Below are 24,954 nucleotides of genomic sequence, written 5' to 3' on the forward strand. Positions count from 1 at the left end.
AAGTGTAGCCGAGCTCCAGGCCCAAAATCTTCCACGCGTTACATTTATACGGGAAACAGGTATAAGCATAAACACATCAATAGAGCCAAACAATGAAACAAAACACTAATAAAAGAAATGCCGGGGTTTGATTTTGATGCACAAACCACAAGATTTAGATCTTGGCCCTTAATTCATGACACAGATGTATATGTACAAATCTCAGATCCATATATGAATGCTGCTTGTAATTAGCGTATATAATATCGTTTTTTCCCTTTGGATGGGATAAACAGGTTTAATTATCATATAATGTTATTGGAGGTTAAAACAATACATCCGGTACAAAACTAAGACCAGAGAAGGCCTGTATTTCTCCAATGAAAAAATTCTAATTCGAGCTGTCTACTTCATACTTACTAACCAAATAGTGGCATGATTATCCTGATGCTCCTGCGGCTGCATCACCCTTCTCATATTCTCCTTGCTCCTCTTTTGCAAACTCCTCAATTAGCATACGCTGTCTCTGTGTCAAATTCCTGCTCAACAAAGAAACAATCCAGTAAAAGACAATCTAAGAAACCAAGAACGCTGCCAAGAAAGTGATTAACCATGCCTGAAAGAAAGGAACTTACACAGGGATGCTGACATTAAAATGAACATATTGGTCCCCATAATACGAAGAGTTCCTTGTCTTTATCCCTACATTTCACCAATGGTATTTATTAGGTTTCAGTTAAAAGGCTAAAGAACATGAAGGATGGCATCTATTGCATAAAATGGTGATGAACCGGCAAACATTACAAATTCCATGGAATATGATGTTTTCCTTACACAAATCAGTAGCAGAGCTTAAAATGCAAGTAAATGCCAGTAAGATATTCATATTTGATATTTTAAAATATAGTTCCACAAGGGAAAAAAGATTTTTAATCCATTCATGGCATGGTTACCTTTTCCCCCTCAAAACGACCTTCTGACCAGGTTGCCGTACCAGGCCGAACCTGCAAACATTAACACACTTTTAACATGCTTCATGGATTTTAACAAATTTTCACTCGATGCAAATGATTAAACTCCAAATCTATAAGACAGATGATTCAGACATACCTTGAGAACAACATCCCCAGTGAGAGTTGGCACTTGAATGGTTCCTCCCAATATTGCCTGCAAATTTGAATCATTGGTGGAGTGAGGATGCAACGATCAAGAACAACTTGGTTATATACCAGATCATGTTCGTGATCAAGTTGATTAATATTAGGTTGCACACAAACTGCTAGATAATAGCACATCAGCCATTCAATTAATAGAACTAGCACATGGCTTGAAGATACTCCATTGTTTCTTTAAAAGCTCTGTTAGATCACATTCTAATATTTCTTAGCAATGTCACGTTTTCAGCTAACAATTGAGATCATCTAGAAACAAATGAGATATAAAACATAACTAGGAACTGCTAATGAGGATATAAATATCTACTAATATATGATTGAAAAGGTTTGGAGGCCAACCTTTGTGGCTTGAAGATGTACGCCATCAATTGACAAACAAAAGGAAAAAAAAAAAAATTATGTAAATAGACAGACACACAGATATGTACCATCCAAATCCCTTCCCTCTAGCCCAGAACCACCATATGGCATGCCAAAAAGAAAACCAATGCAACACATTATATATGATATGTAGCATGGACATCAGCTTCATGCACCCGCCCCCAGGCTTGAAGCTGAGCTTCAGCATTCCCCAAAAATAAAATAAAATAAAATAAATCTCACCTATACATTCTTTTACCTGCATGCCTCAAGCCTCGGAACCGACCCCCCCCCCCCCCCCAAAAAAAAAAAAGAAGAAAAAAACACACACAAAAATGAAAAAAAAATACGAATCTTTTACTTGCACGCCTCTAGGCCCCCACCAAATTACACAAAAAAAGAAAAACAAAAATAAAAAGGAAAAAAATCTAACATTTTTTTTGAAAAGACTCCCCATTGCAGTTCTTTTTTATTCAAAAAAAAACTTCTAAATGTTTCAAAGCTTCCCAAAAAAATAAGACAATTTGAAACCACGTTTCCCAAAAATAACATGGTTTTAGTTCTTCCCAAAATAGCCAAAAAAAACAAAAAGAAGAAAGAAAACAGATACATGTGCACACACAAGATATGTGTTTCCTTCCATCTTTACCCCATGGGCACATCTCACCCAAAAAAAGACAAAAAAGAAAGTACCGGGGTTTCTGGCACATGCATCACATGTGCTAGAATCTATTATTATATAAAGCTTAATCGAGCTAAATAGAATCCACTCACAAACTTATTCAATGGATAAGCCAACAAGGTAGCCGGATTCACAGTCTCATTAGCAGTAGCAGTAGTAGTATGAATATGATTATTAACATTTTTATCCTAATTTGGTATTCTTATTATAAAGTGAATTTTTTTCTGGGAAAAAACAAGGCTGCAAAGTTGCAAAATTTTCTTATCAACCAATAGAGAAAAAAGCATAAGAAAGTCAAAAACCATCCCATTCCAAGTCCAGGAATTTGGTGGACTTAGTTTCTCCAAGGAGAATATCAAGCAACTCAGTATGAACAGGAATAAGAAAAGATGATGCTCCATTTTTTATATATTTTAATTGAAGGCATTTCCATTTGAACATCCAAAGCAGGCTCTCCATTTGTTGGCTAGCACAAAGGATGTTTTAATTACCTGAGTGACATTTAGGACCGCATCCACATGGATATCAGCTTTCTCTCTTCGGAAAACAGGATCCTCTCGAACCTTAAAAAAATGAATTGCAGGGATTAGCACATCTATTGTCAGTTTATCATTCATATATATAACACAATAATTTGAAGACGTTTACCTTGATAGTAACATAAAGATCACCAGGCTGACCACCCTCAGGATCTGCTCCACCATTTCTATAAATTTTTATAGTTTCATTATCATCCACTCCTGCATGTAATATAATACAAAATTGTAGAGCACCCCATAAGTTGTTACTAGAAAAATAATAATAATACAGTATAGTATGAGCAACAGGGCAGCAACACATTTTGAAGGATAGAAATATTAAGGCATAAAGATTATCAAGTGTAAAAACTAACAGTCGTTTAGTCCATAAAAAGAATATGATATGGTGGCAGGTCAATAATGATATTTTCATGTAACAAGCCATGTTCATTGTTAGAAACATTAAATTCTCTACAACAGTTCTGCAAAGATACAATACCAGCAATCTCAGAAACAATAAACAGAAAATCATTATAGAAAAACCCAACCTCTCACCCCCAACAATTTTTTAAAAAAATTAAGTAACAAAACCATGTAAATATTGCACATTCCTATAAAAAAAACTTCTAATAGCTTGAGATAAATCAGGACTTTGACTGTTCGGATGTAACGCACATCATCTTAACTCCTTTGCTGCTAGTTCATTGATGCAAGATTTCCTTGGAGCATTCATAGACGTATAGATGAAGCCAGAGTCTGATAAATGTCTATGAGTCAACACAGTAAAGCCTAGACGTTTCTCTATTCATCAACATGGTCAAAGAGGGCCCTGTAGAAATATTTAGTATAATTTTTTCTCAATGATATCGATTTTGAAGTACTTGAGAACTCAGATTGGTTAAAAATAGAACACATGGAATTGTATGTCATAGGAAGATGAGAGCACCTCAGTTAATATATTTTTAAATTCGATAAGAGCTGAGGTCAAGTTCCTTACACAAGACAACTTGATCTGTACATCACTCAAGCCCATCTTGGGAATTATAATTCAAAAATGTTGAACCAACTTTCTAACGAAAACACCCAAACAACTATTACCAGTTCATGAGATAAATCAGGTATAATCAAAAGGAACAAATTTACAACATAAGATGATAAAGTTACAAGCTACATGTCCATTATCTTTACAACATTCAAACATACCAGGCATCACATCCAGCTTGACTGATTTTGTTCCTCTCACAACTCTCTGTCCCTTGCACGACTTGCAGAGATTCTAGTCACAAAATATAGAAGTTAGGGATTCAATCAGCAAAACAAAATTAAGCATGAAGATAAAGAAGACAAAAATTTAATGCAAAGAAAGATGACAAGAAGTTCATTGATCCAATACTTGCTCAAATAGCAAATAATTGTTGGGTAATTTCCTTTTGCCTATAGATTCCTCCTCGACTTAATTTTCATTAGATTCTTAGCTCTTCTCTCGCCATTTCAACTTTGCAGAGGATCATCTTTTACTCAACTTCATACCGGTATCTAATTCCTCTAATCATCACTTATTTGACCTCTACATATTTTTCATATCCACTTTTAGTTTTCCCACAAACCATATCAAAATTTCTCCATTCCCAACTCTTGGCATTCAGAAGCCTTTTTTGAAGATATCACAATAATGAGAATTCCAACATCATAGGTTTTCACTATTCCTTAAGCAGAGATTCTTTAACATAGAAAGTAAGAAGGCTAGATACATACAAGATATTAAAAAACAATCCAAAGTTTTTTACGATCACGACTACAGCGTTATTCTTGATAATGCAAAAGATGCATGATAAAAGATCGTACCTTCACAGTTTTCCCGGACCCTCCACAGTGAGAACAAGTTGTCTGCAACCTGAAGGGGCCATTTTGCATGAAAATCTGCAACATATGATATGATATCAACCCTTGACTGCATAAGATTCTGGCTCAAATAAGATATAAACCAAAAATGAGAAACATAAAATGTTCCTATTGGAGTCTCACCATTCCTGAGCCTCTGCAAGGCCTACATGTTTCAGGTCTTGTTCCAGGAGGGACGCCAGTCCCATCTGCAAAAAGATAATCAATTAATGTTTCCGATATTATCTCACAGAAATCACCCATCAATTTCTATGTTAACTTTCTCGACAGGAGCATTCGTCATACCACAAGCTCCACAGGGTACCGCAGTTTGGAATGCCACTGTTTTGGTGCACCCTTGGACTGCATCCATGAATGAAATTTCAAGAGAAACCTACAAGAAAAAAGTGATAGAAAGATGATGGTGAGACAATTGGGACAAGCAAAACATATTAGCATACCTGGTATGGAAATAAAACAGTAAAGGGAAAAAGAATAAACCTTGACATCTTGTCCACCAAAGTCTCTATCTCTGAAGATGTTCTTGAAGAACTGACTCCCACAGAATTATGAACATATCAGAATCAGATCCTTAAATTATTGCAAAAAAAAATGTAGGCACTTCCATGTCAAAGATGTGCAACTAGGAAAATTTAAAATGTTGGGGCGAAATCAATAATATGTGACACCTATGCTAGTAGAATGAAAACAGCGTCCCTCACAAGCCATGTGCTGCAGGATAATTTTTGGATGGAGCTGTAAGCTTGACGGTGATACAGAGTCAAGATCCAGCTTCATATTTCAGACCCAAGAGTCCTTCATTAGCCATAACAACAAGCATATGCACAGTCATTAGACCAGCTCATAAGCCAAGCAGCCCGCCCTACCCACTCAAGTAAGCCTACAGCCTTTTGGACGGGCTTGGACCAAGGTTTTGGCTGAGCTAGGAGTGGAATCTTGGCCTGCTTAATAAACAGGCCAGGCTCGGAATAAAGACCAGCCCAAGCCCGGCCTGACTCAAAAATTTCTGTGTCGTTTGTTTACATTTGATGATTTTTGTCGACATGTAAACTTAATGGGATGATAGATATGTTGTAAGTTGTTGGCAATACTTAACTATTCACATTTAACATCCTTAAAGTACTTCTGTATATTCTTAAAGGGGGGAAAATGGTTAGGAAGCCCAAGGCCTGGCTATGCCTGATGCCGGGCCCGATGCTCAAAGCCTGTGTAAGGGCCAAGCTTGGGCATGGAAGGTAGGCCCGAAGGCTGAGCCAGGCTGTGCCTGTAACAAGACTAAGTAAATTGAGTTGACCTTTGGGCAAAGCCTGGCCAAGCCCGGCCCCTGTACAGATCTAGTGATCATAGATCCAATTAAGTTTATAACAACACAACTACATGCATGATGATGTTTTAAGTCAAAAAAAATGCTACTTAAGTACATATATAAGCATTTGCTTCCTATATATTACTGTGTATTAACCACTTAGAAAATTCAACATTATGTTGCGTCTGCATCTTTCATGTACCAGACCCTCACGAGTACCTCCCCAGATTTCTAAACACCACAAGACTACCCCAAAAACCCAAAAACCAACTGATCAAAAAACTCTTTTTGACAAAATTTTCAAATATTGTTTCCCAAGGACAACCAAAAAGATCATGGACTGATGGATTGAGCCTCATGCAAATAAAAAGCCAAGCTACTGATTTGGATGGGATATTAAAACATAGAAAATATACCTGATCCAAACAACCTCAAAACAACCATTGCCCATCAGATCTGACCTAAGATTTTCAACAAGAATCATGTCAAATGCCCTAGCTTAGACTAAACCAACCCTCAAAACATTTGCATAAAATCAAAACTGCCACATGTGCAAACCTGGCATGCATCTCGTCAAGGTTATTGCATATATCCATCCTAGATTTCAGTGAGCTAAAAAGTATATATATGACATGATACCCTAAAAGCAAATCCAGAAGTGAAAGTAAAGTTTCTTGGGAAATAATAAATTCATCATAACCCCTACTACATAAAATTCTCTTTCCCTCTCCACTGTATGGATGCAAGATGCTTACTCTAAAATTCTCTTTCCCTCTCCATTGTATGGATGGAAGATGCTTACTCCACCACTTAGGCTTCCACATAATCAGTTTAAGGGAACGGAACAAAAGAGATATTCATTAAAAGACTGAATCATGAAGAGACAGGGAGGTGATGATGACAACATGGACGCATGCTTGAAGAGTAGAAAACATGATTACTCAAGACATCAAACCAAAAAAATCAAATTATTAAATCTTCTGGATGCATACAACCAAAATGAGGGGAAAGAAGAAGAAAGTTTCACTTACTTCATATTTGTGTCATTAACCACTAACAAGCATCTTCCTTTCTTGGAACTACCCAAACAGAAATTTTAAACCTATAGCTAAATTATTTTGCAGTAGCTAACCTAACCTCAAGGTTGCAGATAATCATGTCTACCAACTAATATATAGGTTCAACTAATCTGCAACATAATAAGTCAACCAGTTGCAAAGTTGTTAATCAATTGTACAACCTCAAAACATATAAGCAGCAAAGTGAACAAAAGAAGGTGTTTAATAACAAAATTAAAGGCATCAAATCAACTTCTGTTGTCTAAGGGAGTACAATATGAAGTTGGCCTGTGAAAACTTGCCCCCATATGGTTATCCTCAAGGCCATAGCATGTCAATAACTAATAAGAAAAATGCATGCACATGCACGCCTCAAGGTCATTTGACAGATGAAAGTATATAGATTCACTATTCATAGAAAGAAAAAAGTATGATATTGCTCTGCAAAGTATACATACATCATTCATTCCCCCACCACCACTAAATATGTCTTCAAATGGGTTGCCAAATCCAGCACCTCCAAATGGTCCACCAGGACCACCTCCTGAAGCAGCTTGTTCAAATGCATCAGGACCAACCTGTCAGGATGCCCATAAATACATATTGTAAGTTACACTTAATGCAGAGTGAAACTTAAACAGGGAACCATGCAGGAGAGACAAAGTGAACATATGTATAAGCTAATATTCATAGCCAACTGCTTATCCTTGATCTTTAGTTATATATCCCAAGAGGAGAAAAACACTGACCAAAGTGCATCCCAAACCAAGCACCAACATGGACATAACTACTCAAAAAAAATACTAGGAAATACAGGAATTTGCTTAGAAGTCATACAGAATATGAGAATCTAATAACATCTCTTTTAATATCATAAAAGAATAAGTGCTTGCATTGGTGGTTGCTCTGCATTTCAAAGACCACAATGTTGGAAAATTCAGGAAGGGAATAAGAATATGGAAAATCAAGCATTGCAGATATTCCTTTCTGTAAAAGAGAGGCAAGCTCAAGAAATCAAAAGAAGAATTTAAGGGAAAGGGAAAGGCACACTCTTCAGGTGAAGGCCATTTGCTAGGATAGATTTGGTTGGACCATTGTAAGCGACTTCACAGGTCATGCTGCTAGAAGCATGAAAAGAACTAACATAAACACCCCTGCACACATGCACATCTGCAGATGCTTTAAGAGTGAATGGCTTTTAAAAAGATATTCATTATTGAACTATTAAGGAACTCTCAAAGAGAGAAGGTTGGAGAAAGAAGCTATTGTAACAAGTATGTAGTTTTGTTGGTATAAAGAAAAATTCTGAAAATCTTCTCAACATATCACGTAACATATCACTAGCTGATATCCAATAAAATATCACTAACCTCGAAATTGTTGTTATTCGCAGAGAAATATCTGCCAGAGGGTTTTCTTGCAGGACAACCTCCCCGATTGCCTATGCTTTGCTCTTTGTGTCATACATCAGTCTTAAATTATCCCTACTCTTCCTATTAAGATTACATTCACTATGCTGCATCAAGTTTACTAAAAAGGGCTTTGTTACTAGCATCATAAAGCCAAACCTGCATTGTTTTATTGTTATACTATCCATGCATGTGCATGCAGTATTAGCCATAATTGACTACCTCAAAGCAAATTTATATTGTAATCATGTTTAACATAACTCTAAAGAAAAAAATTAAGCTTAAACCTACACCAATATATTAGTTAACACTACGAATTTCATCCATCTAGACCATTCGCTGTCTACTCTTAACTCCTTAGGAATTTGATTATGTTTGAACCAAGCAAAAATTACCCAAAAATACATAACTCTTTTACATGATCAGAATTTTATGCACCAAGTACTAAGCCATACTAAAATAAGGTTGCCCAATAATCAATGCAAACAGAACAAATACAACTAAGCACCTGGTCATAAAGCGAACGCTTTTCCTCATCTTTTAAGACCTGAAAAACAGAAAATTAATGCCCACTTAGTCTTACAAACAGAAATGGACAACTAAATGACTAACCTATATAACGTGGCCAAAACCTCATCCTAAATCAAATTACCTCATAAGCACGCTGAACTTCTTGGAATTTCTTTTCAGCATCAGCATCTTCTTTATTTGTATCAGGATGTAGCTTCTTTGCAAGCTGCAGAAAATGAAAGAGTGAAGATAGGCAGGATATACAGAAATAAATCCACAATTTACGCCAAAAAAATCTTTCCTCTAAGCAGATTATAGAATAAAATTTCAACAAATAAAGACAGGAAAGAAAGAGTTTTGTCAATCTGCTACCAAATAGACTAATGAAATGGGTCAAAAGAATCATGAAAAGTATTGTTGACAGAAAGCCTATCAAATCTACGTCCGCAAGAAAAACTAGTTGTAACGGCAACAACAATATCTATAAATTTAGATTCTTGCAAAGCAGCAGCACACATATCAATCTCTCGCTGCAAAATTTTATTTTCAAAATAATTATATTGTTCCTGATCAGAAAATTCCTTTGCTGATTTCAGTGGCATATAGAATGTAAATAGATACATCAAGACACAACTCTAGTAACATAACATATGATATAAGGCAAAGCATTTTACATTTCACTAGACCCAAGTCAGAGCTTAAAGATTTGTTCCATGAACCAGACGCTGACCAATCAGAAAGCAGCATAAAGAGCTAATATTTAGTATTAATTTGTTGGTTCACAATAAGAAAAATTCTAACAATCGATAAGCAGAAACTGTTGAGCTTTTTGACTCAAGCAAGATACAAGAATGCCCATCAGCTTCACTTATCAATTACCTGTTATATTACAAGCCTAGCATATAGATCTTCAACTTTGTGTTTCAAAATTTTAGCTGGAAGGGTAACTAGCAAAGCAAAGTATGTGATAGATAAAAGACTACCCATATCTTGTCACACATTTAGTCATAGCCAAATCAATCCTTGTTATCGTTTGATCATACATATTATACAATTGAGGTCCTTCTTCAACTAGATAACTAATTGTAAAAGAGAATAGTGCCCACTAGTAGTTGCAGGCGAGCAGTCATTGAGATCAATTAGAACCTATAACCCACCGCATAATATGCTTTCTTGATTTCTGAAGCACTTGCATTCTTGCTCACTCCAAGTATCTCATAGTAGTCCCTTGCGGACATCGATCTTGTTCCTAAAAGCCACAACACAATGGTATAAATAGAAGTAAGAATAAAATAACAATATATCCACCGATTACCTCCCCGGAAAGAAAAGGTCTTTTTTTTTCCTTTTTGGTATTACACCTGACGTCTAAACAGGTACAGCAAGCACTACAGCTTACCATGAAATGACCTGATTGGAAAATAGTGTTCCTGAAACGTTCCTCTCGAAATTCCAAACCTCCGTTTGACTGCAAAATTCATAATTATCCATGCTCAATCGAAGCAACCAGAGTTACTAATTTATTATATAGATGAACAAAGGAAAGGGGGAAAAACATTTTTTTCTATCACTACTTATTACAAAGCGAAGCAAGGAACCCAAGGCACCTGTTTCGGAATTCCCATCCGCGAAAACACGAGAAGAACTGCAAATCCCCGCAGCAAACCGGCGAGAAGAACCCTCAAGCTACAGGGAAAACAAAACAGAGGTAAGAAACTCTCGAATCGGAGAAGAAACAACACCAGAAGGTAGAAAAGAGGGCGAGATCTCTCACGGAAGGGACTGGCGATTCCTGGAGGAGTGGGAACTTGGATCTCAGAATCCGTCGAGCGCACCAGAAGGCGAGCCTGGCGCCGGCGGGCCGCATCGTCGACGCAGACCTCTCGATCACAGCTCGATTTCGAGGGATGTCTCCATTAGTACGGTTCGAGAAGAGAGGGATTGGAGCCCGAGTTCTTGGGAGGAGCGGGAGCGACTACGGACGCGAGGGGAAGGAGGAGACCCTTTTGTGATCGTGGGGCGGGGCGGACCGAGGAAGGGGAAACGCGCTCAGTAGGGGCAAATTAGGGCAACTAGGAGAGCTTTTGGGGAGCAGTCGGGTATTTCTCTTTCTTCTGGGGGTTCATATAGAAGAGCGGAGAATTCTGGATACTTCTCCTACTGACATGGGCTTTGGCAGGCCAATGAACCGGGCCAGCGCGGCCCATAAACTAGCCAATTGACATAGATCTCTTAAGAGCATAAAGAAAGTGGGAATAAGAAAAGAGCATAAGGAAAGCACAAAAAAGGAAAGCTATACTAGATGGCAAAGTTATACTGAATACTTATACAAAATTTTGTTGGTTTTCAAAATTTTTGAAATAATCTGAAAATTGGAATAAGAAGTTCTCTGAAATGACAAAAGTACCTTTAGGATGTTATAATCTAATTTATATAATAAATTACATCATAGCAATACAATATACCGAATTAACTAAAGAATATAATACAAAATATATCATATAATGATGTGTTATAATATATTATTAATATTTTATACTAATATTAAACAATAATATTTATGATATAATATTATGATAACCTACTATCTTATTTTATTAATATGGAATAAATATATTATATTAGCACTATATTAAATACTAAATTATAGGGTTAATATTGAAGAATTATTATAATTAATACAAAATACTAAAACTAATATTGTTATACAAATAATAGTACATGTCATAATAAAATATATTATAATATAATTTATTATGAAATGTTCAGTATATGTATAGAATTAGAATATCTAAGGCAAAGAGGGCTATGGAAAAATTAAAATAGGAAAAGTGATTAAATCTAATGAAATCTACATTGAGGTTTCAGTATATTTAACTGATGTGAGAGTAACTTGGTTGAGTAATTTATTTAATAAAATTCTAAAAAGCAAGAAGATATTAATGAATAGAGGAAGAGCACTATAGTATGAATTTATATCAAGAAGGTTGACTATGAAAACTATTTTCTCCTTCAAAGATTAATATAGAAGTATTGAGAAAAGAGATAAGATCTTCAAATAATTTTTATTGATTTAGAGAAAAAATATAATAGAGTCTATAAAGAAGATCATGGTGGGTGTTAGAAAAGAAATGACTTTCCATTAGATATATTAATATGGTGAAGGATATGTAACATGGAACAGTATTAATGTGAGAACTATAATGAGCTTGTTAGATATATGCAAGATGATATTTCTTGGTACATATTTTGTAATGCCTTAGTAGATGAAACTAAGATCAAGGTTGGGCACAAGTTGGAATTATAGAGGAGCACATAAAAATCCAAAAGTTTTAGGTTAGGTAGGATCAAAATTGAACACATGTAATGCTGTTTTAATAAAATTAGAAGGAGAAATGAATGTGGAGTAACAATGAAGGATCATGAAGTTCCTAAGAGTCAGAATTTTGGTATTTATAATTAGTATTCATAAGGAATGGGAGATCACAAAAATACCATCCATAGGATTAAAACAGGTTGGATGAAATGGAGAAAAGCAATTGAGATATTATATGATCATAAGATACCTACCAAGCTGAAAGAAAGATCTTACAGGCCATCATATAAACATCTATGTTTTATGGTATATAATATGAGGCAGTTAGAATACAAAATGTGCACAAGATGACCATGGCCAAAATAAGAATATTGAGATGGATGTACAATAATACAAGAGAAGATAGAATAAGAAATGAATTCATTCGTAAAATAGTAAAGGTAGCATTAACTATATCCAAAGGTAGGTCAAAAAGTCAATAGAAGGCAGAAAATACTACCATTATAGCAAAGAGGGGTATCTAAAATGAAATTATAGGTTTTAAAGTAGAGAAAAAAAAAAGAGAGTCAGAAAAAAGACAGATGATAAGAATACTACCGCAAATGTGTCAAAAAAGGAAATGGTGGTTCTCACATTCAAAGATTAAGAGTGCAATCATGTTTCCGACCATGATGTTAAGTGGGTTATTGATTCTGCAGCTTCCCATTATACCACTCCCATAAAGGAGTTCTTTAGATCGTACAAAGCAAGAGATTTTGGCTATATGAGGATGGGTAACAACAGTCGAGCACCAATTATGGGAATTGGTGCTATGTGTATAAAAACTAGTATTGGTTGCACCTTGACTTAAAAGATGTGAGACATGTTTCTTGCACTTAGTCCGATTTATACTCGTGCTACGGATCGAGCAGCGTTTGAGAATTATTTCAGTATTGGAAGATGGAAACTCACTAAGGATTGCTAGTAGTTACAAAAAGGAGTGCCTGTTGTATACACTATATGAGAATCATATTAAGGTTTGCACAAATGGAACGTTTAAAATTAAGGATGAGACTTCACCAAATTTGTGGCACAAGAGGCCGGCTTACATGAGTAAGAAAGGGTTGCATATTGTGGCAAAGTGTTTCCTCGTATCCTCCACCAAAGGTACACCACTAAATCTTTGTGATTATTATTTATTTGGCAAGCATCATGGAGTTTGTTTTCACAAATCCTCAAAAAAAAAAAAATATACATGATTTATTTTGATGAATGTGGTTCCACTGAGGTAGAGTCGATAAGTGACAACAAATATTTTGTTAATTTTATTGATGATGCTTCATAGAAAGTATAAATGTATTTTTTAAAATTAAAAGATAAGGTGTTCAAGCTTTTTCAGAAATTTCATACCATAGTTGAAACATATTTTTGCACAGATGGTCTTTAGAAAGGGTTCTAAATTCTGAAAAATTCTGAGAGCCAGCCACCTTCTCTCCTCCTTCTTCTCCTTCATCTCCATCCTAGTAACAGCATATCATTTGATCGCGAACAGTTTTAAGGACTTGAAGATAAATCCTCATTTATCATAAAACAAGTTCTAAGGACTTCATCATATAAAAGTTCATTTGAAGATGTACAATGAAATGATGAATAATGCCAAATAACACTTTATTAATTTGTCAATTCATTTACAAAATTCAATCATCAACATGCTGATGATTGAAATTTAAGATACAATTCCCAACAATTTTTGAAATGTCTTTACATAGTGGAGGTGAATACACTTTAAAAGAGTTTAAGGAGTGCCCTCATAGAGAGATATAAAATATGAAAAGACAATCCTTGGCATCCCACGATATAATAATGTGGCAAAGAGGATGAAACACACTATTATCGAGAAGGTTAAATGTATGCTAAGGATAGTTAAGCTGCTAAAGCCATTCTGGGGTGAAGCTGCACATAGTACTTGCTACCTAATTAACATATCTCCATCAGTCCCTCTAAGCTTTGACATCCTTAAGAGATTGTGGACAGGACAGAAGGTTTCCTTCTCACATCAGTTCCTTGAAGCTTTGACATCCCCAGATGACCAAGCTATTCCATTTATATTTCTAGATTTTAGAGATGCTGAGTTTTGTTATAGATTATGGATCTTTAAAAAAGAAAAAGATTATTAAAGGTAGAGATGTAGCTTTCATGAGAATGAGAATTTAGTTGATGTTGAAAAGACTGTGTAGTCCAATGTTGTGGTTAATGATATTTCTGACTTTACACCATTCCCTTCTCTGTCAAATAAGGTCATAGATGGGAGAGAAGTACAAGAGAAGAGCATAGTGAAGAAAATGAGCCAACGGCAGTTGATGATGAACATGTGCCAGATGTTAAGGGTGTTGAGCAGGAGGAGCAACCCCCTCTACTAGAAGTTGTAGAACCTCGGATTAAGAGATTTACTAGAGAGCACGAGCCTTCTATAAGGCACCCTAGCTCACAATATGCTTCATTTACTAATGAGAGGGAACCAAAAAGCTTTCAGCAAGTCCAATATCATGAAGATAAAAATAGTTACGAGGCAATGCAGGATGAGATAAATTTCTTGTAAAAGAATTATATTTATGATTTGGTTGAACTTCCTAAAAATAAGAAAGCATTACAAAACAAGTTGGTGTTCGAGCTCAAGAAGGATGGTGATAAATTAGTAAAGTACAAAGCTGGCTTGGTAGTGAAAGGCTTCAAATAGAAGAAAATGATCTATTTTGATGAGATCTTCTCTTCAATTGTAAAGATGAGGTCTATTCGAGCCATTCTGAGTTTAGCAGCAAGCTTGGATTTTGAGCTTGAGCTTTGCACAGAACTCGTTGGCATGGACTCCAAATAAGGGATTGTGGTTTACCTCCCCCGTGCATGTGCTGTGCACGGCACATTGGGTCCAACCCATGTGGGATCTGTGCAGTCAAAATAAAAAGGAGGAAAACAAGGGAAGGAAGCTTGGTTAGAAAGAAAGCCATTTTTTGTCGTGAAAGTGCCACCCTATTCTTTTGGAATTTTGATTGCTCTTCCGTTGGTGTGGGAGTTGTATTGTGATGAGAGCACAAAAGTGCAATCATCAGACCATTTTAATTAGTATTATAATTAATCATTAATAATAAAATTAACTAATTAACGTTGTATTTGTGTTTGAGTGCAAGTAATCCAAGAGACCCAATAACATTGGATTTGAGCCCAATGCCCGGCAACCCGAGCTCAACAAATTCCCCAGCTGCCATACAAGTATGAGATCCTGCATTATCCATCAGGTCACCTACCAAGTCAGCCCCGCATCAAGGCCCCGCGATCATTTCCTTCTCGGCCATCCGTCCAGCCAATCATCAACATCCCAAATAAATCCACTCCGTCCGCATCATCAACGAGTCCTCCTAGCAAGCCACGGATCACGCCATCATCGCAGCCGTCCGTTTCAAAGAGTCCCTTTAGCCGTGAAGCCAAAGGTTCAAGCCCCTCTATGCGCCTCCTTCCTTCCGCAACAGCCCAGCTCCTTCCCAAATCAGCCTTCCAAACAGAACCGCGTCCGACTCCGCCTCCTTTGAAGCCGGTGATGCATCCCAAGATTGCTCGCTCCCAGCGCCCTCTTCTGTGATAAACGTCCTTGTGATCTCAGCTCCACTCCGAAGCCATGATCTCAGCCTGTGAAGCAGCCCAAGATCCCGTCCGTATTCATCTTCCAGCCAGGATCCAAGCCGCAGATCCCTCCTTCCACTTCATCAACGCCTCCTCATCCCATCCGGCCGGCCGTGATTCTTCCGGATTCCCAGCAAGCATCTCGTGTTCCAGCCGATCCGCACCGGATCCCTTCCACGATCGGCTCCTCCCCGTCGATCCCGCTTCCAATCCGGCACCCAAAGAAGGGAAGAGCAGCGATCCCGCGTCCGTGAAGGAAACCCCAGCATCCCGGATGACACGCAGCCCCTCCATTTCAACCCCAGCATCGCGGACGATCCATTCATCCTCCGCATCACCCAATCCCAGCCTTCCGTGATCCAAGCATCCCATCCGGCCGGCCGTGATTCTTCCGGAATCCCAGCGTCTCCAAGGTCTATAAGAAGAGGGGAAGAAGGCAGGAGGAGGGGGGGGAGCTCGGAGGCGAGTGGCCGGCGGGTCCAAGGCTGGTGGTCGGCGGGTCCAAGGAAGAAGAAGGCTCCTCCCTGCTTCGGTCCACAAAGAAAAAAAAAACAGGGGAGGCCCTGTTTTCCGAAAAGAAGAAAGAAAGAAATTCTATTTTAATGTTTTTTTTTTTGTTTAAGCGTTTAACCGAGTTACTTGTTCCTTGTTCTTTATATTTTATTTTATTTTTTTTTTGCTTTCTTACTCTTGTAAGCACTTATCCTTTTATGCAATCCATAAATTTATTTTATGCAATTTATATTCCAGTCTGCAATTTTCCTAGCACTGTTTTCATCTATTTTATGCCAAAGCTTTTCTTTAATATATAAATGCTTTTCAAATTTAAATACCTATCTTCTTGTCAATTTCAAATAGAAAACATTCTCTGGTAGCCCAGAGAATCATTCAAACATCCCCGATATAATGTTTTTCTTTAGTTATTCAAAAATCGATTTTGAATCCGAGTGAACGTTCTAATTTTTAAGCAACTCCAATCGCCTCCCTGTGGATCAACCTCTTACAACCACTATTCTTCGAGTAGGAAAGGTAAGAGTAAAATTTAAGTTTAACTTTTGTTCGTCGGTTCTAACAACGATCTGTCTAGCATATTTTTAGGTAGACAGGAATCGGACGAACAGAATTTTGGCCCCGTTGCCGGGGAGGCAAATCGAGAAGCAAGAACGATCACGAAGATCAAATCAAATTTTGGATGCCCGGAGTGAACGCACTCCGGTAGTAAGTTTTTATTTTTATTATTTCGATTATTTTCAGTTAATAATTTCGTAGTTATTAAATTCTGAAATTTGAAATTCGAAAAAAAAATTCAAAAAAAAATAAAATATAAAAAATATTTCAAAATTCAAAAATTTAAATTCAAAATTTGAATTCTAAAATTCAAAATTTGAAATTTAAATTTAAATTTAAAAAAAAAATATTAAAAAAAATTAAATTTTTTTTTTTAAAAAAAAATCTATATTATTTTTGCTAGTAATTGACAGGGTGCAATCCCCCGAGGTTATCATACCTCTATTGGGACTCCTCACGGAGTAATCTCTAGAGCTTATTCAACAGGCATTCGGAGATTGACTGACGCATAAGAATTGTGTTTAGTATACATTCAAGTTATTGCTAAAAAAAATAAAATAAAAATAAAAATATAAAAAATATAAAAAAATAAATTAAAAAAAAATTTATTGATTGCTCATTTAATCAATACAACCTAATGATATTGCATAAACTTTAAAAAATATTGATTATTTGCTGCATTTAGTATTAAGCATTTGCATAAAGTAATTAAGGGCAAAACCCATTAAAAAGATAAGGTCGGGAAGTCATTACCTGTCCTTAGCCCAAAAATCACCACCTTGCATACTTATCCTAAGCCAAATTAAATTAAAATCAAATTAGACGTTGGCCTTAGGGTTTTCGAGCTCAATTAGGCTCTTGGAAAGAAGCGGCTGAAAGCCACTCGAGTGAGAATTTAGTAATTGGTGATGTCTAGGAAAGTTTTACAACAGTGAGAACTGTTACGGGTATTGTGGTATCGGTGTATCCCTTCTGGCACCACCACACACCCCGGGACTTTCCTGGTCACTGGTTACTGGATCGCTTAACTGGTAAGCTCAAGCTTAATCTGAAAGGGAGATTAGGAGCTGTCTAATCTAGAGAGAATTTCAGGAACTTTTTAACCTGATAAATCTCTATGCAACTAGATTTAAAAAGCTACTAAACCTCACTTAATTCTAAGACTAATAGGGTCAAATTGTTGTGTGGTGTTGATTGTGGTCATCTGTGTCTAGCCCTTCTTTTCTCTTAGGATTTCGTTCATTTTAGGAGTCGAGTCTAATTAAGTTATGATAATGTATGCATGGTAGAAGGTCATTAAGGGATAAGCTAACTCCATTTGATCCTGAGATTGATAGAACTTTTCATCACAACCTGCGAACTGTAAACCAACCGTCGATCTCTACAATGGGTGAACATATTAGAACCCTGAATGAATTGTTTGCACCCGCATCTGCTAATCCCCCTACCTGCATAGTATTACCGATTAACAATGCAGCACAATTCGAGATTCGGGCTGCAACAATAAATATGTTACCCAAGTTTCATGGGTTCGAGAGTGAACAACCCTACATTCATCTAAACAAATTTTTGACAATCTGTCAAATGTTTAGAAATCAAAACTTAGATGAAGAGGGTATTAAATTAAGGTTGTTTCCAATGACTTTAGAGGATCGTGCTGCTGCATGGCTGTATTCCCTTGCTTCAAATTCCATCACATCATGGGAACAACTATCTAGGAAGTTCATGGCAAAATTTTACCCCATGATTAAAACAGAAAAAATTAAGGATGCTATAAGAACTTTTAGAGAAAAATCTGAGGAGGAATTTTCCCAACTATGGGAAAGATTCCATGATCTTTTGGTCAAGTGCCCCCACCATGGGCTTGACAAGGCTGATCTAGTACATTTCTTTTACAAAGGACTACCTCCGGCACATAGAAACATGATTGAGTCCATGCACAAGGGTAGGTTCATGAACCAAACCCCAGATCAAGCCTATGAATTTCTTGTTGACTTAGCTGAAAATGCCCAAAATTGGAGTAGCTATGGTGAGGAAGTAAATAGAGATGAGTTCGGGTCTAGAAAACCAGGTAATTATGAAATGAAAGCAGACCCAGATCTCAAAAATGTCATGTCCAATCTGGTGACTGGAATGAATAATTTAGGCAAAAAGTTTGATGCTTTCACTGTGTCCACTAGTTCAGGATCATATAAAGAGTCAAATTCCGTCATGAAAATGGATCACGAGTCATATAGTTTGTGTGTCTTGTGTAACAGTCCAGAGCATCTAGTGGAGTGCTGCCCTAATCTGCCCACCATAAAGGCCGAGCAAGCAAATGCTCTAAATTCATATAGTGCCTTTAAGAAGCCCACTCCCAATTCGTTCAGCCCAGTTTACCACCCTGATAATAGGTTCCACCCAAATTTCTCATATAAGCAGAACGAACCTATTCAGCATCAAGGTGGTCCACCAGGTTTTCAGAACAACTTCCCCAGGATAGGTCCACCACAAATGAACCAACCTTTGGTTCCATCTGTACCGCCTTATAATGCCCCTATCCCACAACAACCTTCACAATTAGAAACCATGATGGCTAATATGATGAAACAACAACAAGATTTTATCAAGCAACAACAACAGACCAATACAGCCCAAGCCCAGACTAACCAATTTCATGCGCAAGCAATTGCAAAACTTGAGGTTAGTCTGAGCCAAATAGCTAACTCTATAGGGGATAGGAAAAAAGGTGAACTACCTAGTCAACCAGTGCCTAACCCTAGTAGACAACAAAATTAAGGTCAGATAGGTCAGTATCAAATCAATTCTAATGGAAATCCGACCTATGAAGTCCAGGCAATTACCACTTTAAGATCTGGCAAGCAAGTGGACAATAAAGTCCAACTTCCTGAAAATGAAAAAGAAAATAAAACTGAATCCGATAAGAACCCTATTCAGAAGAAGGGTCAAGAACAAGACAAACCGGAAAAAAGGGAAGAACCCATAGAAACATACAAACCCAAGGTTTCCTTTCCCAGTAGACTTCAGGACTCCAAGAAACAATCTAACTTTGATGAAATCATTGAAGTCTTTAAAACTGTTCAAATAAATAAACCTTTTCTCGATGCCATAAGACAAATTCCCTCCTATACAAAATTCTTGAAAGACCTCACCACGGTCAAAAGAAAAACAAGTATTCCTAGACAAGCTGTTATGGCTGCACAAGCCTCATCTCTCATTCAACAACAGATTGCCCCAAAATTCAAAGACCCTGGTTGCCCAACTATTAAAATAAAAATAGGAGAGACGATCATCCAAATAGCTCTATTAGATTTAGGAGCCAGTGTAAATCTACTTCCCTACTATGTGTACCAAAAATTAGATTTGGGGGAATTAAAGCCTACAAATATTACCCTTTCCTTAGCAGATAGGACAGTGAAGTACCCCAAGGGGATTGTAGAGGATGTGATAGTGAAAGTAAATGAGTTTTACTATCCTGTGGACTTCGTTATCCTTGAGACTGAACCTGCAATACATCCAGACAGTCACACACCTATAATTTTAGGTAGACCTTTCTTAGCCACAGCAAATGCTGTGATCAACTGTCGAAATGGGATGCTGAAGTTATCTTTTGGCAATATGAAAGTCGAGCTTAATGTCTTCAACATAAGTAAACAACCACCAGACGACAAAGAAATCAATGAAGTTGACATGATTGAAAGTCTGGTTCAGGAGACTTTCTTACAAACTTATAATAAGGACCCTTTAGAAGCTTACCTTGCCCATTCCGAGGAAGGGGTCAAGCATGCGCCCCTTAGTTCTGTTTTCCTTATGAGCATAGATCGTTATCAGCCGACTGTTCTTCATCGGACTCTTCCAAAACCATTCTTAGATAATGGTTGAAAAAAAAGGAGGATTTACATTTTGTCCGGCTGAAGACATAAAATTTAGCGCTCTTGGGAGGCAACCCAACATGTAAATATTATAAAAAAAATCAATAATAATAATAATAATAATAAATAAAAAATACTAATAATAATAAAAAAAAATTTACTAACATGCAGGTTTGGGGGTTTTTGGCCCCAATTGTCACTTTACCCACCCATATCAGGTCACTTCTCCTCTATCCTATTACTGTTTTAAATTTTCTTTCACATTGAGGACAATGTTAGATTTAGGTGTGGGGGAGAGAATATTTTTGATTTTTATGCAAAAAAAATAATTAAAATTAAAATTAAAATTAAAAAAAATAAAAAAAAGGGAGTTCAAATTTTTAACTCAAACTCTAATCTTTTTGGCTGTACAAACTAGGAATTGCTTTGACAATAGTTTTGAGTTAAGGAATATTATAGCAATTCTAGCTTAAGTTTTCATCCCACCTATCTTCTGCTAACATGATACAAGATGAGTTAGCACCTACACGTAAGCACATGAATAGTAGAGTATGTAAACTTACGACTAATATAAATACTTTTAATCTTCGGGATAATTTAAAGTTATATGTGTGATGAACATCCTAATTAAAAAAAAAAGCAAAAAAAAGAAAAAAAATAATAATGAGTTTATTTTAAGTCTTCTCACTGAGTAACCGGGCCTCTTGCCTGGCAAGCAGCGAGTGTTCGCGTAAAAAGGTGAGGATGATTGAAATTAAACTCTGAGTGACTAATTTGGCCTTGAAGCCTAGTTAACTTGAGTTATTAAGCCTGTTAGGGTGTCTCTACATCTAGTGCCCTGAGCCATCTGGATCAGGAGTCATTGGCCTAACACTCGCTACATGGGTTAGCTAGAAAGCTTAATAAGGCTAGATATTGCACAAGTCATTCTTCTTAGCATTCAGTCTGATAAAAAAAATATATATATAATAAATAAATAAATCAATAAATATGGGGTGTTCATTACCATTTAACTCTATAAGTCTTGAAAATTAGAGTGATCATGTTGGAAGTAAGTGAAAGCCACTCATTTATATAATACTATCTTGCACCTCACTACATTCTTGACTTGTTAGCAGATAGATGGGGAGTAATGGAACTTGAGTTAGAATCTGCTTAAATATGATAGCAATAAGTCTTTATTGTCTTTGCAATTCTAAGTTCATACAGTAATACTTGTTCAAATTTCGAGTTAAAAATTGGAAATTCCTAACTAATGAAGTTTGTGGGTAACTTCACTGCAAACCCTCACGAGACAACACTCGTCCACTAGGGTAACCTAGGGGTTTAAAGGCTTGTTGCACGTGCTAAGTGCAATCGTGACTCCCTACGAAAATGGGTATATATATTAGTTTGTGTATTTAGCTTCAATTCTTTAAAAAAAAAAAGGAAAAAGTCATAAGTTAGACTACATCTTTTTGTGCCCTCATTTTATCATTTGCTTGTTAATTGCTAGAGACTAGCAATAAGCTAGTTGGGGGGTGTGATGAGAGCACAAAAGTACAATTATCAGACCATTTTAATTAGTATTATAATTAATCATTAATAATAAAATTAACTAATTAACGTTGTATTTGTGTTTGAGTGCAAGTAATCCAAGAGACCCAATAACATTGGGTTTGAGCCCAATGCCCGACAGCCCGAGCTCAACAAATTCCCCAGCTGCCATACAAGTATGAAATCCTGCATCATCCATCAGGTCACCTACCAAGTCAGTCCCGCATCAAGGCCCCGCGATCATTTCCTTCTCGGCCATCCGCCCAGCCAATCATCAACATCCCAAATAAATCCACTCTGTCCGCATCATCAATGAGTCCTCCTAGCAAGCCACGGATCACGCCATCATCGCAGCCGTCCGTTTCAAAGAGTCCCTTTAGCCGTGAAGCCAAAGGTTCAAGCCCCTCCATGCGCCTCCTTCCTTCCGCAACAGCCCAGCTCCTTCCCAAATCAGCCTTCCAAACAGAACCGCGTCCGACTCCGCCTCCTTTGAAGCCGGTGATGCATCCCAAGATTGCTCGCTCCCAGCGCCCTCTTCTGTGATCAACATCCCTGTGATCTCAGCTCCACTCCGAAGCCATGATCTCAGCCTGTGAAGCAGCCCAAGATCCCGTCCGTATTCATCTTCCAGCCAGGATCCAAGCCGCAGATCCCTCCTTCCACTTCATCAACGCCTCCTCATCCCATCCGGCCGGCCGTGATTCTTCCGGATTCCCAGCAAGCATCTCGTGTTCCAGCCGATCCGCACCGGATCCCTTCCACGATCGGCTCCTCCCCGTCGATCCCGCTTCCAATCCGGCACCCAGAGAAGGGAAGAGCAGCGATCCCGCGTCCGTGAAGGAAACCCCAGCATCCCGGATGACACGCAGCCCCTCCATTTCAACCCCAGCATCGCGGACGATCTATTCATCCTCCGCATCACCCAATCCCAGCCTTCCGTGATCCAAGCATCCCATCCGGCCGGCCGTGATTCTCCCGGAATCCCAGCGTCTCCAAGGTCTATAAGAAGAGGGGAAGAAGGCAGGAGGAGGGGGGGGAGTTCGGAGGCGAGTGGCCGGCGGGTCCAAGGCTGGTGGTCGGCGGGTCCAAGGAAGAAGAAGGCTCCTCCCTGCTTCGGTCCACAAAGAAAAAAAAAACAGGGGAGGCCCTGTTTTCCGAAAAGAAGAAAGAAAGAAATTCTATTTTAATGTTTTTTTTTCTTTTGTTTAAGTGTTTAATCGAGTTACTTGTTCCTTGTTCTTTATATTTTATTTTATTTTTTTTTTTGCTTTCTTACTCTTTTAAGCACTTATCCTTTTATGCAATCCATAAATTTATTTTATGCAATTTATATTCCAGTCTGCAATTTTTCTAGCACTGTTTTCATCTATTTTATGCCAAAGCTTTTCTTTAATATATAAATGCTTTTCAAATTTAAATACCTATCTTCTTGTCAATTTCAAATAGAAAACATTCTCTGGTAGCCCAGAGAATCATTCAAACATCCCCGATATAATGTTTTTCTTTAGTTATTCAAAAATCGATTTTGAATCCGAGTGAACGTTCTAATTTTTAAGCAACTCCAATCGCCTCCCTGTGGATCGACCTCTTACAACCACTATTCTTCGAGTAGGAAAGGTAAGAGTAAAATTTAAGTTTAACTTTTGTTCGTCGGTTCTAACAACGATCTGTCTAGCATATTTTTAGGTAGACAGGAATCGGACGAACATATTATTTCAGAATTCTTCTTCTTCTTTCCTTCATGGTTCTAGGGTTTGACTATATACCTTAAGTGTGGTGTTTTTGTCTAGATTTCTATGAGTCTGGCTTGTCGTTGGCCATTGTCTTCTCAGCGATCGCACTAGAAAAAGTTTAACCTTCATCCTTGTCTGATTTCAACATCGTTGATTTCTTTGGGGAGCAGACATGTGATTTTGAAAAACATCTATTGAGACATTTAGTGAGGTAACCTATGTAATTACTACTTTATTCATAGTTGATTTTATTTGGAGTTGCCTTGTGGTTTTTAGAGAAAATTTAAAAAATGATGAAGTTAAAAAATCTCACCACACAGATTGCATGAGAGGCTTTTCTATTTATAAAAGACTTAGTAACCAATTTATAAGTGAATGTCGTGTGTTATATGAAAACACAGCTGCAAAAGGCAATAACCAAAATAAAATAGAAACAGAATAATAAGAATACAATCAAGAGATATTGTCCAGTTTTGTAGTTGAGAGAATTGTGGGATCCTTATCCGTGATGATTGAGGTGGACGAGCTGGAGGTTTGAATTGGTAAGCTTGAATTTGAATTTTGAATTGGCCCGTGAAGTCCGTAAGTTGATCCTCCAACATCCTCCCTCAAACTGTGCATGGTGGTCATGCAAAGTTTGTCACATAATGATTCCAAAGCAGCTTGTGTTTGGGCTTTAGTGAATACATCAACAATTTGGGAGTGAGTGGGGACACGGTGAGTTACCAGCAAACCAAGAGACACTCTTTCACGAACATCGTGATAATCTAGCTCAATGTGCTTACTTCTGGCGTGGAAAATCGGATTCACTGTCATGAATAAGGAGCTCAAATTGTCACAAAATAAGGTCGGCGAATGAGACAAGGGAATGTGCAG

At 37.3% G+C, this 24,954-nt stretch overlaps 1 protein-coding gene across 1 annotated transcript; it reads right to left on the reverse strand.

Annotated features, from left to right (window-relative positions):
- Positions 1 to 245: 245 nt before the first annotated feature.
- LOC120106860 (chaperone protein dnaJ GFA2, mitochondrial-like) lies at positions 246 to 10,992 on the reverse strand. Its single transcript, XM_039119962.1, is given in 19 exon segments — positions 246 to 518; positions 615 to 683; positions 936 to 967; positions 969 to 983; positions 1,090 to 1,146; positions 2,688 to 2,759; positions 2,845 to 2,936; positions 3,918 to 3,990; positions 4,560 to 4,634; positions 4,740 to 4,804; positions 4,902 to 4,989; positions 5,097 to 5,147; positions 7,439 to 7,558; positions 8,898 to 8,936; positions 9,042 to 9,125; positions 10,057 to 10,148; positions 10,299 to 10,367; positions 10,507 to 10,585; positions 10,674 to 10,992. Coding segments are annotated over 19 exon segments (1,365 nt in total). The 5' UTR covers positions 10,767 to 10,992; the 3' UTR covers positions 246 to 418.
- Between the last annotated feature and the right edge of the window lie 13,962 nt (positions 10,993 to 24,954).

This window comes from Phoenix dactylifera, unplaced genomic scaffold (genome assembly GCF_009389715.1).
Source record: "Phoenix dactylifera cultivar Barhee BC4 unplaced genomic scaffold, palm_55x_up_171113_PBpolish2nd_filt_p 000667F, whole genome shotgun sequence".
NCBI lineage: Eukaryota > Viridiplantae > Streptophyta > Magnoliopsida > Arecales > Arecaceae > Phoenix > Phoenix dactylifera.